Source organism: Populus nigra, chromosome 1 (genome assembly GCF_951802175.1).
Source record: "Populus nigra chromosome 1, ddPopNigr1.1, whole genome shotgun sequence".
Taxonomy (NCBI): Eukaryota; Viridiplantae; Streptophyta; class Magnoliopsida; order Malpighiales; family Salicaceae; genus Populus; species Populus nigra.
This window is the reverse complement of record NC_084852.1, coordinates 6,051,766-6,065,678: the sequence shown is the minus strand read 5'-3', so window position 1 is coordinate 6,065,678 and position 13,913 is coordinate 6,051,766. Positions and strand designations below refer to the sequence as shown.

At 34.1% G+C, this 13,913-nt stretch overlaps 1 protein-coding gene across 1 annotated transcript; it reads left to right on the top strand.

Annotated features, from left to right (window-relative positions):
* Nucleotides 1–482: 482 nt before the first annotated feature.
* Nucleotides 483–4,468, top strand: LOC133688834 (G-type lectin S-receptor-like serine/threonine-protein kinase At4g27290). Its single transcript, XM_062108457.1, has 7 exons — nt 483–1,802; nt 1,926–2,042; nt 2,825–2,973; nt 3,062–3,272; nt 3,416–3,653; nt 3,748–3,898; nt 3,975–4,468. The coding sequence occupies exons 1-7, from the start codon at nt 500–502 to the stop codon at nt 4,278–4,280; spliced, it is 2,475 nt and encodes an 824-aa protein (XP_061964441.1). The 5' UTR covers nt 483–499; the 3' UTR covers nt 4,281–4,468.
* The last annotated feature ends 9,445 nt before the right edge of the window (nt 4,469–13,913 follow it).

Here is a 13,913-nt window from a genome sequence, read left to right as displayed (position 1 = left end):
GAACCATTTCCTGTAACAATTTCTCCAACTGTTCAAAAAATTACACCACACAACCAGGCAATGGTTAAAAAGTTAGTGTACGACAGATTGTAGGGATAAGTAGAATCCAGCAATGGCAATCATCACTTCAGAAAACATTAGACATTGTTTTGAGTAGAAGGGGGTTCAAATTCGTGGTGATTACCACTGAATCACGTCTCGGTCATAGTAAATAATAGCTGTTGACGACATCACCAACCACGTATTGTTACCAGATTCGGCATCCGCATCAATTATTTGTTGAATCATTAAAAGCTAAAAGCTGTGGGATCTGTTGTGGAAAAAAAAGGTTAGTGGAAGTTGCAATCTATCAAACTGCTGTTCTTCTCATGAAACACACATATCAAAAGTCAAGTCTTTATCAAAGCCTATTCAATCATGTAGTGAAAAGTCTATATATATATATATATATAAATCTTGAGCTTGCAAGCACAATACACATATGAGCTCCTATGACTGGATGGATATCCTTCCACATACAGTTTTCTGTACTATCCTTTCACTTACACTTTTCAATATTTCCTTCCTTATTTTCCAATTAAAATTCTCCACTGCTCTTGACACCATTGCTCCATCACAATCTCTAAGTGATGGTAAAACCTTGGTTTCTAGAGAAGGAAGCTTTGAACTGGGTTTCTTTAGCCCTGGAATTTCTAAGAATCGTTACTTGGGAATTTGGTACAAAAATATCCCACTTAGAACAGTTCTTTGGGTTGCAAACCGGCGGAATCCAATTGAAGATTCCTCTGGCTTTTTGACCATAGACAATACTGCCAATCTTTTGCTTGTTAGCAACCGCAACGTTGTTGTTTGGTCATCAAACTCAACAATAGTAGCCAAGAGTCCAATAGTACTGCAGCTCCTGGATTCTGGTAATCTTGTCTTAAGAGATGAAAAAAGTGACTCTGGAAGATACCTGTGGCAAAGTTTTGATCATCCATCTGATACACTGATTCCAGGAATGAAGCTTGGCTGGGATTTAAGGACCGGACTTGAAAGGCGCCTATCATCCTGGAGGAGCTCAGATGATCCATCTCCCGGAGACTTAACTTGGGGGATTAAACTACAAAATAACCCTGAGACAATTATCTGGAGAGGATCACAACAGTACTTCAGGAGTGGCCCTTGGACAGGCATTGCATTCACAGGTGCTCCAGAACTAGTCCAAAACCCAGTTTTTAAGTTAAATTTTGTCTCAAGTGAGGATGAAGTATATTTATCCTACAACCTCAAAAATATATCAGCATTCTCCAGGATAGTTGTAAATCAGACTACCAATTATCGTGAAGCCTACACATGGAATGAAGCAACCCAAACTTGGGTCCTCTATGCTTCTGTGCCAAGAGACTCGTGCGATAATTATGCCCTTTGTGGTGCCAATGGAAATTGCATCATTAATGACTTGCCAATTTGTCGATGTTTAAAAAAATTCAAGCCTAAATCACCAGAGAAATGGAACTTAATGGATTGGTCTGGTGGGTGCGTGCGCAATAAACCATTGAACTGCCAGAAGGGAGATGGATTCGTGAAATATCTGGGGCTGAAATGGCCTGATGCTACTCATTCTTGGCTAAACAACAGTATGAATCTCAATGAATGCAGAGCTAAATGTTTACAGAACTGTTCCTGTATGGCATACAGTAATTCAGATGTTAGAGGAGGCGGCAGTGGCTGCATAATTTGGTATGGTGACCTGATAGATATTAGACAGTTTCCAGCTGGAGGTCAGAAACTATACATTCGCATGAATCCTTCAGAATCAGGTATATGCTAAACATTTGTTTTTTTCAATCCATGAGTACCTAGATGCGGCACAATTTCCTTGTTTATAGCTTCTTTAATTACTTGTGATGTATCTTTATTCTAACAATAGTGCACTTTCTTAGATGCAAAAGCTGAGCCTACCGTAAAGATTGCGGTGATAGTTTCAACAGTCATTGCCATGGTCTCCGGGCTGCTTGTGTTCTGTTATTGCATTTGCAAACGAAAGGAAAAGTGCAGAGGTAAAGTTACTGGTACATTTCTCTAAGAGAATGGCCATCCTGTTTATCATAAAGTTCTAAAAAAGTCTGTAGTTCATGGGAAAGTATAGCTTTAAGCCATTAACTATTGTCCACTCATTATGACTGCAAGTATATGATCATCTTTAGTGAAAGCTTCGATACTTGTCATGACTGAGTGCTTGTTTCAATATATAAAGTTTTCTTTGATGAGAAAAGAAGAAAAAAGAAAATGGCTGTTCCTTTACTTAATTCAACATTCTTGATGCTAGCAAGTCAATATAATAGTTCTTCTATATTGCAATTTCAGTTTCGAATCAACTTACTAGTCAGATTGGCTATAGTCAACTGCTTTAAAATATAACCATGAGCATATTGATTTGTTAATATGTTTCATAACCAAATCTCATAAATCAATTTGAAAAATATTTGAGAATAATATAAATTATATCTTGGAATTTTATCTAAGCTATTAGATCGAGATGGTTCTTTGATATGGTATCAGAGCCATAATAATCAAGTAGTCACGAGTTCGAATTTCACCATTCTTAATTATTTATTTGATAAAAAAATTAAGCACAAAGTAATGTAGACTTATACAAATTTCAAGTTCAATAAGCTTTCACTTGAGAGGGTATGTTAAAGAATAATATAAATTATATTTTGAGACCTTACTTAACAATTTAAACTATTAAATTAAGATGATTTTTTAATATACATCCATGTCTCATCTGTCACAACTAACTAATATGACACCTGTTGTCCTCCTTTTCCCGAGAGAGCAGAAATGGACCAGCAAAATGATCAGATCGCTGATGGAGAGAATGAAGACTTGGAGCTACCACAATTTGAGTTCGCTAAAATAGTCAATGCAACCAACAACTTTTCAATAAAAAACAAATTAGGCCAGGGAGGTTTTGGACCTGTCTACAAGGTATGCCATTTAATGTACAAGAACAATAATGAGCTTGGGTTTTGTTCAGAAAAGAAAAGGCATGCATTTTATTGGTGTGATTTTGTAGGGTTCACTAGAAGATGGACAAGAAATTGCTGTGAAGAGGTTATCAATGAGCTCCAGACAAGGATCAAAAGAGTTCAAAAATGAAGTTATACTGATTAACAAGCTACAGCACCGAAATCTTGTAAAGCTTCTTGGATGTAGCATTCAAAGAGAGGAAAGACTTCTGGTGTATGAATATATGCCCAACAAAAGCCTGGACTCTTTCCTTTTTGGTTCGGATCTCTCATAACCTTACAAAATTTTAGCTGGCTTGCTGTTGCTAATAAGAATGAATCGTGGCTCATGATAGAATCAAGTCTTCTGTTTTGAGCTTTCAAGTAGCATGAATGACGTATATATGATTACATCTTACCAGATCAGACAAAAAGTAAACTGTTAGACTGGTCTAAGCGGTTCAACATTATCTGCGGGATCGCCAGGGGGCTTCTGTATCTTCATCAAGATTCTAGATTGAGGATTATACATAGAGATCTGAAATCAAGTAACGTTTTACTTGACAAGGACATGAACCCAAAAATTTCTGATTTCGGTTTGGCTAGAACTTTCGGAGGAGATCAGACTGAAGGAAACACAAGTAGAGTAGTTGGCACCTAGTAAGTATTCACTTTTCATATTTCTCTTTCTTTAAGGCCTTTACGATATTTGCAAGATAGTACTCATCTGTCTTTTTTTAATGTCGTTCTGTAGTGGTTATATGGCACCAGAATATGCTACTGATGGACTCTTCTCAGTGAAATCTGATGTCTTTAGCTTTGGTATCATGTTGCTAGAGATAGTAACCGGAAAGAAAAGTAGAGGGTTTTACCATCCAGATAATACCCTAAGCCTCATAGGATATGTAAGTATCCAGGGTTAAATTTCCTTATTACATTCAATCATTTTAGCGATTAATGATGAGGTTTCAAATGATCTAGGCATGGAGATTGTGGAAAGAAGGCAAACCATTAGAATTGGTTGATGGATTGGCCGAAGAGTCATGGAATCTATCAGAAGTCATGAAATGTATCCACATTAGCCTGTTATGTGTTCAACAACACCCCGAGGATAGACCAAGCATGGCCTCAGTGGTTTTGATGTTAGGTGGAGAGAGGACATTGCCAAAGCCAAAAGAACCAGGCTTCTTTAAGGATAGAGGTCCAGTTGAGGCACATTCTTCATCCAGCAAGTTGGAATCATCTTCAACCAATGAAATTTCAACCTCAGTCTTGGAACCTCGGTAGTGACTTCGTAATTTTTCCTTCTAGACTTGGTATTAAACGATGTTTCAATCACTGTCCATACTGGATTGTCAGCTGCAGTAGTTCTAGTTTGGATTTGTAGCTGGAATGGGTCTGCTATATCGTGTTTTTGACATTACTACTGGTTGTAAGTTATAGAAAATGTATACTGCCATTACTTTCTCTTATCATTAGTTATTCCATATGTGATATGTTAATGCTTCTCAAAACTTCCTTCAAATCCGTTCCTCTTAATTTCTATTGATCCTAAGCATAACTCCCACTACCAGAAAACCGGAGAAAACCAACGGAATTACCGATGGAAATATTTCATCGGTAGTTATTATCGATGGAATAAATTTCATCTCAAAATCTGTCGGTATATACCGACGGACTAAATCCGTCGGAGATACGGTCGGTATATACCGATGGAAATATCCGTCGGTATATACCGACCGTATCTCCGACGGTCTATTTTTTCAGATGATTTTACTGACGGAATGACCAAGGGATTCAAACTGAGATAGCCATACAGTGACATGGCACTATCACCGACGGAATCACCAATGGAATCACCAACGGAATGTATCCGTCGATGATTCCTTCGGTAAAAACCATTATATACACCTCCTCTGCCGACACTCTCTTCCTCTGTTTCTCCTTCTTCTTCTTTCTCATCCCACCTCTCCCCTCCCAAACTGCAGCTAACCACCCAACCCAACTCTCCACTATTCTCAACACAAGCACTCAAGTTTCTAATACCTTGTATGTGGTCACAATATCCGTTTCTTGTGGATTTTATCTTTTTTTTTAAGTAAATCTATTCTTTTTAGTTTTAACATTTAAATGTGAATTTTATTGTTTTTTTAGTATATGTATTTTGTTAACGTATGTACTTGTTTGATTGTTATTTGTCAAAGAAACTTGTAATATGAATGTATAATTTTGTAATTGTTATAGTTTGTTTTAGATTTTGTCAAATTATATTTATTTGTAAATTGTTGAAATTTTGTTTGAATTACACCGAATTAAATGTGTTGTGTGAAATAAATCATTAATAGCTTGTTTAACGGGTCTTTTTTAATTGTTATCAATTCTATTTCGAAGTTGTGATTTCTGTAAATTTATATATGTGTAAATTTGTATGTATAAACATTGATAGTTGATAATAGATAATGAATATTTAATATAAGTGTTATTTTAGTTTGTTTGATAATGTCGGGGAAAACCAATATTTTTGTTATGTTTTATAGAGGTTCAATAGAAGTCATGGATGATCATTCATGGATGTATCGGAACTCACCCCAAGGATTGCGGAGGATGGATTATTGTAACGATGTCCAGGGTTTTATTAATTTCACAACATCTATTTCGAGGAATTTTACTAATGGCGGTATTAGGTGTCCATGCAGGAAGTGTAAAAATTTAAATTTTCTGCATCAAGATGTTGTAACGATACATCTTCTAACCAAAGAGTTCATGGAGGATTACCTGTGTTGGTATGCACACGGAGAACTATTTGTTCCTGATGAGAGCATGGAAGAATAGGTGGGTGGGTCAACTTCTAGTGCTAGCAACATGCATGAAGTTGGAAATGAGAACAGTAATCCTTACAGGAATATGGTTATGGATGCAGTGAAAATGAGTGAAGGTAATGTCAGGGAATGTCCAATCGTAGAAGAAGAACCTAATGCAAATGCAGCAAGGTTTTTTGATCTGTTGAAAGATTCTGACGAACCATTATGGGATGGCTGCACGAACCACAGTAAATTATTAGTCGTAGCACAGGTGTTCACCATCAAGTCAGATCACAGGTTGAGTGAGGCCGGTTATGACAAAATTATTGAATGGGCGAGAAACATTTTACCTGAAGGGAACAAGCTGAAAGAGAACTTCTATGTTGCCAAGTCCATGATGAAACCCCTCGGTTTAGGATACCAGAAAATTGATATATGCCCTAACTTCTGCATACTACCTTGAAAATGCTGAGATGACCGAGTGCATGAAATGCGGGCATTCCCGTCACAAACCCAGAACTGGTAGAGGGAAGAATCTCTTGGCATATAAAAAACTATGATTATTTTTTTATTTTAATTATGATTATTTTTTTTGGTGTTCTTTGTTTTGTGTATTGTTTGTAGATAAAATCTTAAATTCAACACACTATTAAGGTAAGCATTTTTTATTCCCAAATTTATTTTGAATTGATATAGTGTTTTTTAGTTTTGTGTATTGTTTGTTTTATGTTTAGGTTGTTTTGTATAGAGTTTTTTAGTTTTTTTCATTTTATTTATTAATTTTATGATATTATCGTTTGTATTGCTATAATTGTTATTGTTGAATTTATGTTAAAAATGTTAATTTATATATATAGAATTACATTTAATTAGTTTATCTTAATTTAGGATATTATTGTTTGTATTGCTATAATTGTTATTGTTGAATTTATGTTTTAAATGTTAATTAAAATATAGAATTAAATTTAATTCGTTTATCTTAATTTTAGGATATTATTGTTTACCTGTCATTGTTATTGCTTGTTATTACATTTTTATATTTATGTATACACATTAATTTCTATTTTGAGGTTAATTAGGATCGATCGTGTTAAGAATGATATTGATTTAGTTACCTTTTGCTTTTGACCATATAATTATTTATAAATTAAGAGTCTTGTCTCTTAAAACTTGAAATGTAATATTAATCCGTAAATTTGAATGTATGACTTTAATCTAATATTTGTAACTTTAAGTACCAATTTAACAATGAATGTTCATAGTTGAAATTGATTCTTTTACTTGAATATCATTATATGATGTTATTGAATAAGATGTTTTGTGTTGATGATGATGAGTTGGGTTGAGATCCAGGATAATTGGATTGGGATGTGAAATAAAATTGCAAGTGTAATATGATTTTGTCGATAACTTGGGACCCCCCAGTAAAGGGGAGACTCTGTCAAATTTTTTTAAAATAATCGAAGTTAATTATGTAATTATTCATATAAATTTGTGTAGATGTGTAGAATGAAATCTACAGCACGTCGTCAAAAGACGGTTGCAGCTAGTTCTTCTAGCAGCGAGGAGGATGTATCCTTAGGTGCTGATCACGGTGAGGAATCTACACCAACTTGTGATGCTACCTCTTTTAGCGCGGTTTCACAGCGCAGAAGCGGTGTGCCTTCACAGCGAGGTCAATTCACCCACAAGTACCAGGCACAATGGAAGGATAACCTCTCAATGTAAGTTTGTTTAGGTTTAAGTTTTTCTTTTATATATACTTATAACATAATTTATGAACAACTAATTAATATTACTACTTTTATTTAATTTCAGGTTCACAAACATTAAGGTTGTAAGGACTATAACATTGGCATTTAAATCGTCGATGGAGATTCTGTTGTTTAAATGGAGCTAGGTTTCCAGACATCCTGAGTGGAAACCTAATATCGATGCATGGTTTAAGCGATTTCAGGTCGGTGTTAATTTTTAATTTCCAGCTTATTTTTAATAAATGATTTTTATAATTTTATATATTGTACTATTTTTATTTTATATGAATTATTTATATACACAGAACAAATTTGAGTGGGATAGGGCGAACAACAATGTTGTGAGGAGGGTATGGGAGAATCACGCGGCAACTAGGTAACATCGAAAATAATATTTATTTTTGTTTTATAATTTTTTGTTTTAAATTCTAATTTGTTACTATGGAAGAAGGTTGCATGATTTTTGATATGACACCCAAAAAAATAAAAAAAACATGCGAGGGATAACAGTCTTGAAGGATGGAATGAGGTGGCGGTTTGGCAGGAATTCAAACCGCCATTCATCTTGGGGGGAATATGGACGGCATATATTGAGCACGTGACCTCAAAGCGGTTCTTACGGCGCTCACAGTTCGGCACCGACAACCGGAACCGGAAAATTCATGGTTCGGTGATGACGCACACTAGCGGATCTGTCCCATTCAGCGCACATGCAAAACGGATGGTAAGATTAATTTTAATGAAATATATCGTTAATTAATTTGTTGTTCCTTATAATATATTTAACTTTCAACCTATTTTTTCCTTATAGGCTGCATCTCTTGGACGTGAGCCGAGTCCAATGGAGCTATTTGTAGAGACGCATGTGCGGAGTCAAGACCGCCAAAAGGGGGTGCAGCAGTTTGTGGACAACCGTGCTCAGCAATTCATGGTATGTTCGTTCATTCATTTTATTTTGTAAGTTATTATTTTCTTGAATTGCATCTTGAATGATGATTTTTTAAAAAATTTTCAGGAGACCTATAATAGCCGGTTGAGGGAGAGATATGGGGACAATCCTTCGACCCATCCAGATTTCGATCCAGATTTGTGGATGGAGGTGGGATCGTCTGGTGGACCCGATAAAAATCAGGTCTACAGACTCTCCAACACTACGGCTGAAAACTTACGTTCGGCTCGTAGTGTCTCAACCGTTGGGAGCTCTCCATCAGTATCGAGCACCCAGTCTGAGGAGTTCATTGCCTTGAAACAACAATATCAACAACTCTCGGCAAATTATGATGAGCTCCGTCAAATAGTCATGGAGATGAGATCAAAGATGGGTGATGATACTTGTGTAGGGCCTTTTTGGCCGTACGGTCCCGGGAACAACCAGCCTCCTCCTCCTCCTCCTCCAGCTTTGCCGCTATTCTAGTTTAATTCTGTTTTTTAAACACATTAAATTTGTAATGAATATTTGGATGAATATTATTTAACATTATTTTTATATTTTTAATGTTTAATCCAATTTTATTTGTTTATTAGAGTTTTACTATTAATAAATTATTTTTATATATATTTTTTAAATATATGCCGACGGATAATATCCGTCAGTATTTCACAGAGAGTTGCCATAAAATTACCACTGATGCCATAATTACCGACGGATAAGTCATCGGTAATTAACGTTGACATTTCCAATGGACTAAATCCGTCGGTAATGTTCCCGCGGGAAACTTTTTTTTTGGCGAGCGCGTATCCATCTGTAAGATCGTCGGTGGGTGGTTTTTTTTATTTGCGAAAAAATTAGCGACAAAAAGGGGAGTTACCGACGACTATTATACCGACGGACGTGTTCCGTCAGTGAGGCCGTCGGTAATTATTTCACCGACGGCCTTCATTCCTTACACCGATGGAATCAGTCCGTCGGTAATATTGTTTAATGGTGTAGTGTCCTCAAGCATTGCAAATCTATACTTTTACTCGTATATTCTAGTCTTAATTAATATCAAAAAGATATTACAATTAAATTTATCTTGGTTTTTACTTGCAAAAATTATTGTGATCTCAATTCCATCGATCTTTAAGTTAGTGTTGCAAGCGTTTATATAATGGTTATCTAATGTCCAACCCTGAGTCTACATCTACCATGGACACATTTTTTAGTGCCTTTAAAATCATTCAAGAGCAACTATAGCTCATGCAAGCTTAAATGACCAATATTTTAAATAGTTGAGTCTATAGAGATTTCTAAAATAGGGCAACATAATAACAATGAAAATCCCAACAATAACCATCATAGATAACCACAACCTAGGTCACCATAACCATGACGACCATGATGAGCTAGCCATAACTCATATCAAAATAAAGGCCCTCAATATTTACAACTAACTTGATCTTAAATTATTATTAGATCGATTCATGACATGAATTACATATTTAATTAGTAAAAGTTGTACGAAAATAAAAATCTTAAACATGTTAAGATGAATCGTAGTAGTACTATCACTACTAAAAAATTGGTAAATACAAACGGAAACACCAACGAAATGTTTATGTCGTTAGATTGTAGTGAATTTTATCAACATAATATTCTCTTGCTATATCCGTCGGTAAACACTGATAGAACTATTCCCTCAATATATACCAAAGGAATTACAATGAAAAAAAATAGCTAAAAAAAAAAAAGTATGATGATGTGTCATTTATATAGACGGCATTACCAACGGTATTAATATCGATGGCAAAATCCATTCATATGCCCATCAATAAATTGTTCCCTTCTCAATTATGTCAGTATTTTCCAGAGAGCTTTAGAACTGTTCACTTCTCAATTGCACTGTTAATTATTGTTCTTTATAGACAGAATCATTGACACATTGAAAAGCTGTTAGTGATATTTTGGGGTTTCTGAAAAAAAATTATTAAATCAAAATTTTAAATTAAGTAACACTGATAGAATCACCGATGAAATGGTTAAAAATATTAATATTTAATTATCCGTCAGTAAAATGCCCCAATAAAAAGACCATAATCCCTCATTTCATAACAATCACTCTTCTTCTCTCTTCCCCTTCTGTAAAAAACATCGTCCCTTTTTTTCTTTCTCTTCCCTTCGTAACTTCTTTTTTATTCTCTTCTCTTCTCCTCCACGCATAGGTTTGTCTTCTCCTCTCTTCTTCTTTTCTCTTCTTAGTTTTTTTTTAATTAACATACTTTATGAAATTTGTTTTTTCTTTTCTCTTCTCAGCTTCATTTGCAATTAAATTAAGGTAAGATTTTTATTTTTTCTTCTCTTTTTTTGTGTTTTTTTATTTATATTTTTTTATTTTTAAATTTTTTTGTTCTTAATAATTGTATGAATGTTGTTATAGGATTGTTTTTCATTTGAGATCAATTTTATTGGATTTTAGTTGGATTTTGTTTTTCAATTTCAATTAAATTAATTTTGAGGAAAATACCAACGAAATGAAGTGGTTAAAAAACTTTGTTGGTGCGCTTTTCCTGTTAGTAAATCCATCGGTAATTTTATTACCGACAGACTCACTAACAAATCAACAATTACCAATAAGAGTTTTACCGACGGAGCATTTTTATACGTGAGCCCGTTGGTAAATTCATTATTGATGGAATGATAGAAGTACCAATCACTGATTAGTTTGAGATGAAACAAAAATTATAGAATTACCTATCTCAATAAAGGTAATCTTTTCAATCAATGGTGTCACAACCCAATTTTGAAAGAAAAAATTGGGTTATGTCATAACTTCCTCCTGAATTGCAATCAATAACTCCTTCAACACAGCTCCGTAACCTTCCCTCACGACCCCTTCACTATCAACATCAGCACCCATAGACATCGATCAATATATTAAAGATATGGTGATTTGAATCCTTGGAGGGTTGTTGTGGTTGCTTTGTTATCATAGGTTGCCGTGTGTGTGTGTGTGGGTGTGTGGGATCCTTAGAGGGTTGTTATGGTTGCTTTGTTATCATAGGTTGTCGTGTGTGTGTCAGGAAGAGATAGCTGCTACAACCAAAACTTTGGGATCATCAATATCCTCCCTTGAGATGTGCTGGACATCTTCTGTACTCGGTTAACTCAATATTTTCAAGGTAATACAACATGCAGAAGTTTGGACTCATGTCAATTTTCTGGTATCCTAGACCGAGGTGTTTCATCATGGACTTTACAGCATAAAAGTTCTCTTTCAACTTATTCCCTTCAGGTAAAATGTTTCTCGCTCATTCGATAATTCTGTTATAACCCGCCTCACTCAACCCATGATCCAACTTGATGGTGAGTACCTGTGTAATGGTTGATAATTTCCTATGATTTATGCAACCATCTCATTATGGTTCGTTAGAATCTTTGAAAAGATCAAAAAACATTGTTGCATCTGCATTAGGTTCTTCATCTACGATTGGACATTGATCAATATGACACTTATTCATTCTCATTGCATCCATAACCATAGTCCTTTTAGGATTACTATTATCATCTACAACTCCATACACGTTGCTAGCACTAGAAGTTGACCCAACCATCCTTTCTACCATGGTCTCGTAAGAAACAAATGGTTCTCTATGTGCATAACAATACAAATATTCCTCCATGAACCCTTTTTTGTAGAATATGCATTGTTACAACATCTGGATTGAGAAATTTTTTTTATTTTTACACCTTTTGCATGCACTAATACCACCTCCACTAATATTTTCGGATTAGATATTACATAATTAATAAAACCCTAAACCTCATTACAAAAATCCATCCTCCACAATCCTTGGGTCTCGATATATCCATGAACAATCATTCATCACTTCTATCCAACCTATATCAAATAATGATGACAACATGTATTAATTAACTTCGTTAACTAAATCAATTTGCAAAAAAAAATTAGTTCAGCTCAAGATTATTCAACCTATTTTAATACTTCTCTTAATTCATTATCAATTATCTATGTAAATACAAATTTGTACACATTTATCGAAATTACAACTCGAAAATAAAATTGACAAAATATAAAATGGATCAGTTAAACAAGTCATTATTTATATCATCACAAAACACCTAAGTCGGTAATTCGATATAAGTTTCAATACTTTACATATAAATATAATTTTACAAAATCTAAAACAAGCATAACATGTACAAATCATAAATCCATATAATAAGTTTATTTGAGAAAAAAATAATAAAACAAGTAAACACCCAAACAAAATACATATACTATAAAAATATGCAAAAAAAAAATTAACATTTTAAAATTATGTTCAAATTAAAAAAGGGTAGATTTGCTTACTTAAGGCGGAGAATCATCAATAAAATTTCAATCAAAACACGGATGCTGATAAACAGGGTGCTGTTTTGACCGAAAAAGTTGTTGGAGGTTAAGTTGTGTTGAGATTGAGGGGGTGGGGATGAGGGTGGGGTTGTTTTGTTGTAGAGAAGTTTTATAGGAAAGAAGTAGAAATGGGGGAGGGAGAGAGGAGGGTCAAGTGCCAGATCATATATTAAATATTACTGATAGGTTTACCAATGAAATTATTCTGATGGTGACTCCGTCGACCATTTTATTAGTATCAATGTCATGTCACTGTACAATTTGCCTGTTTGAATCCAATTATAATTCCATTGGTAACTATGTCTATAAAAACTTACACGCCATCGTATTGTTTGGTTTTTTTTATTCCTTCTATTTTGACTGTAATTCCCTCGTTATATACCAATAATATATTTCCATCCGTGTTTACCGATAGAGTTAGCGATGGAAAAATTCGGTAAAAAAGAAAAGGATTGAGAGAGTTATGATAAAATTATGAAATTCTATTAAAACAAATTGGCCAAATTGTTAGTTTTGAGAATTTTGTTGAAATTTGAGTAGTTAACCATAGTTAAATGGTCAAATTGTATTGTCTTAAATGTTTTGAATATTTGAGGGAAATTGTAATTAAGACAAGAGAGAGTTATTATGTAAATTCAAAAAGTTTAAGTGAATAAATTTGGAAAACAATTATGTTCAGTTAAATCAATTTTGTTGGGCTAAGTTCTTAGTTTAGTTGGAATTGAATTCAGTTAATATATGTCAATATAAAAAAATTTTAAATTTAACATGTTTGAGCATAATTAAGAAGGTTGAGAACATTGAAAAATATGAGGAAGTGTGTAAGTTGGAATGCAAAATGGATACATAGGTGTGGAAAATTATATATTGAATATTAATGTGTTGAACATTAGTTTTGAAATTTTGATGATGTAAAAGTATCGAGGGAGGATTTAATTTGATGATAGTAATTTTATATGGAGAGACAGTAATGTTGTTAGGTTTTATTTGTTTTTGTATTTTAAAAGAGTTTTTTTTAAATGAAAATTTCTT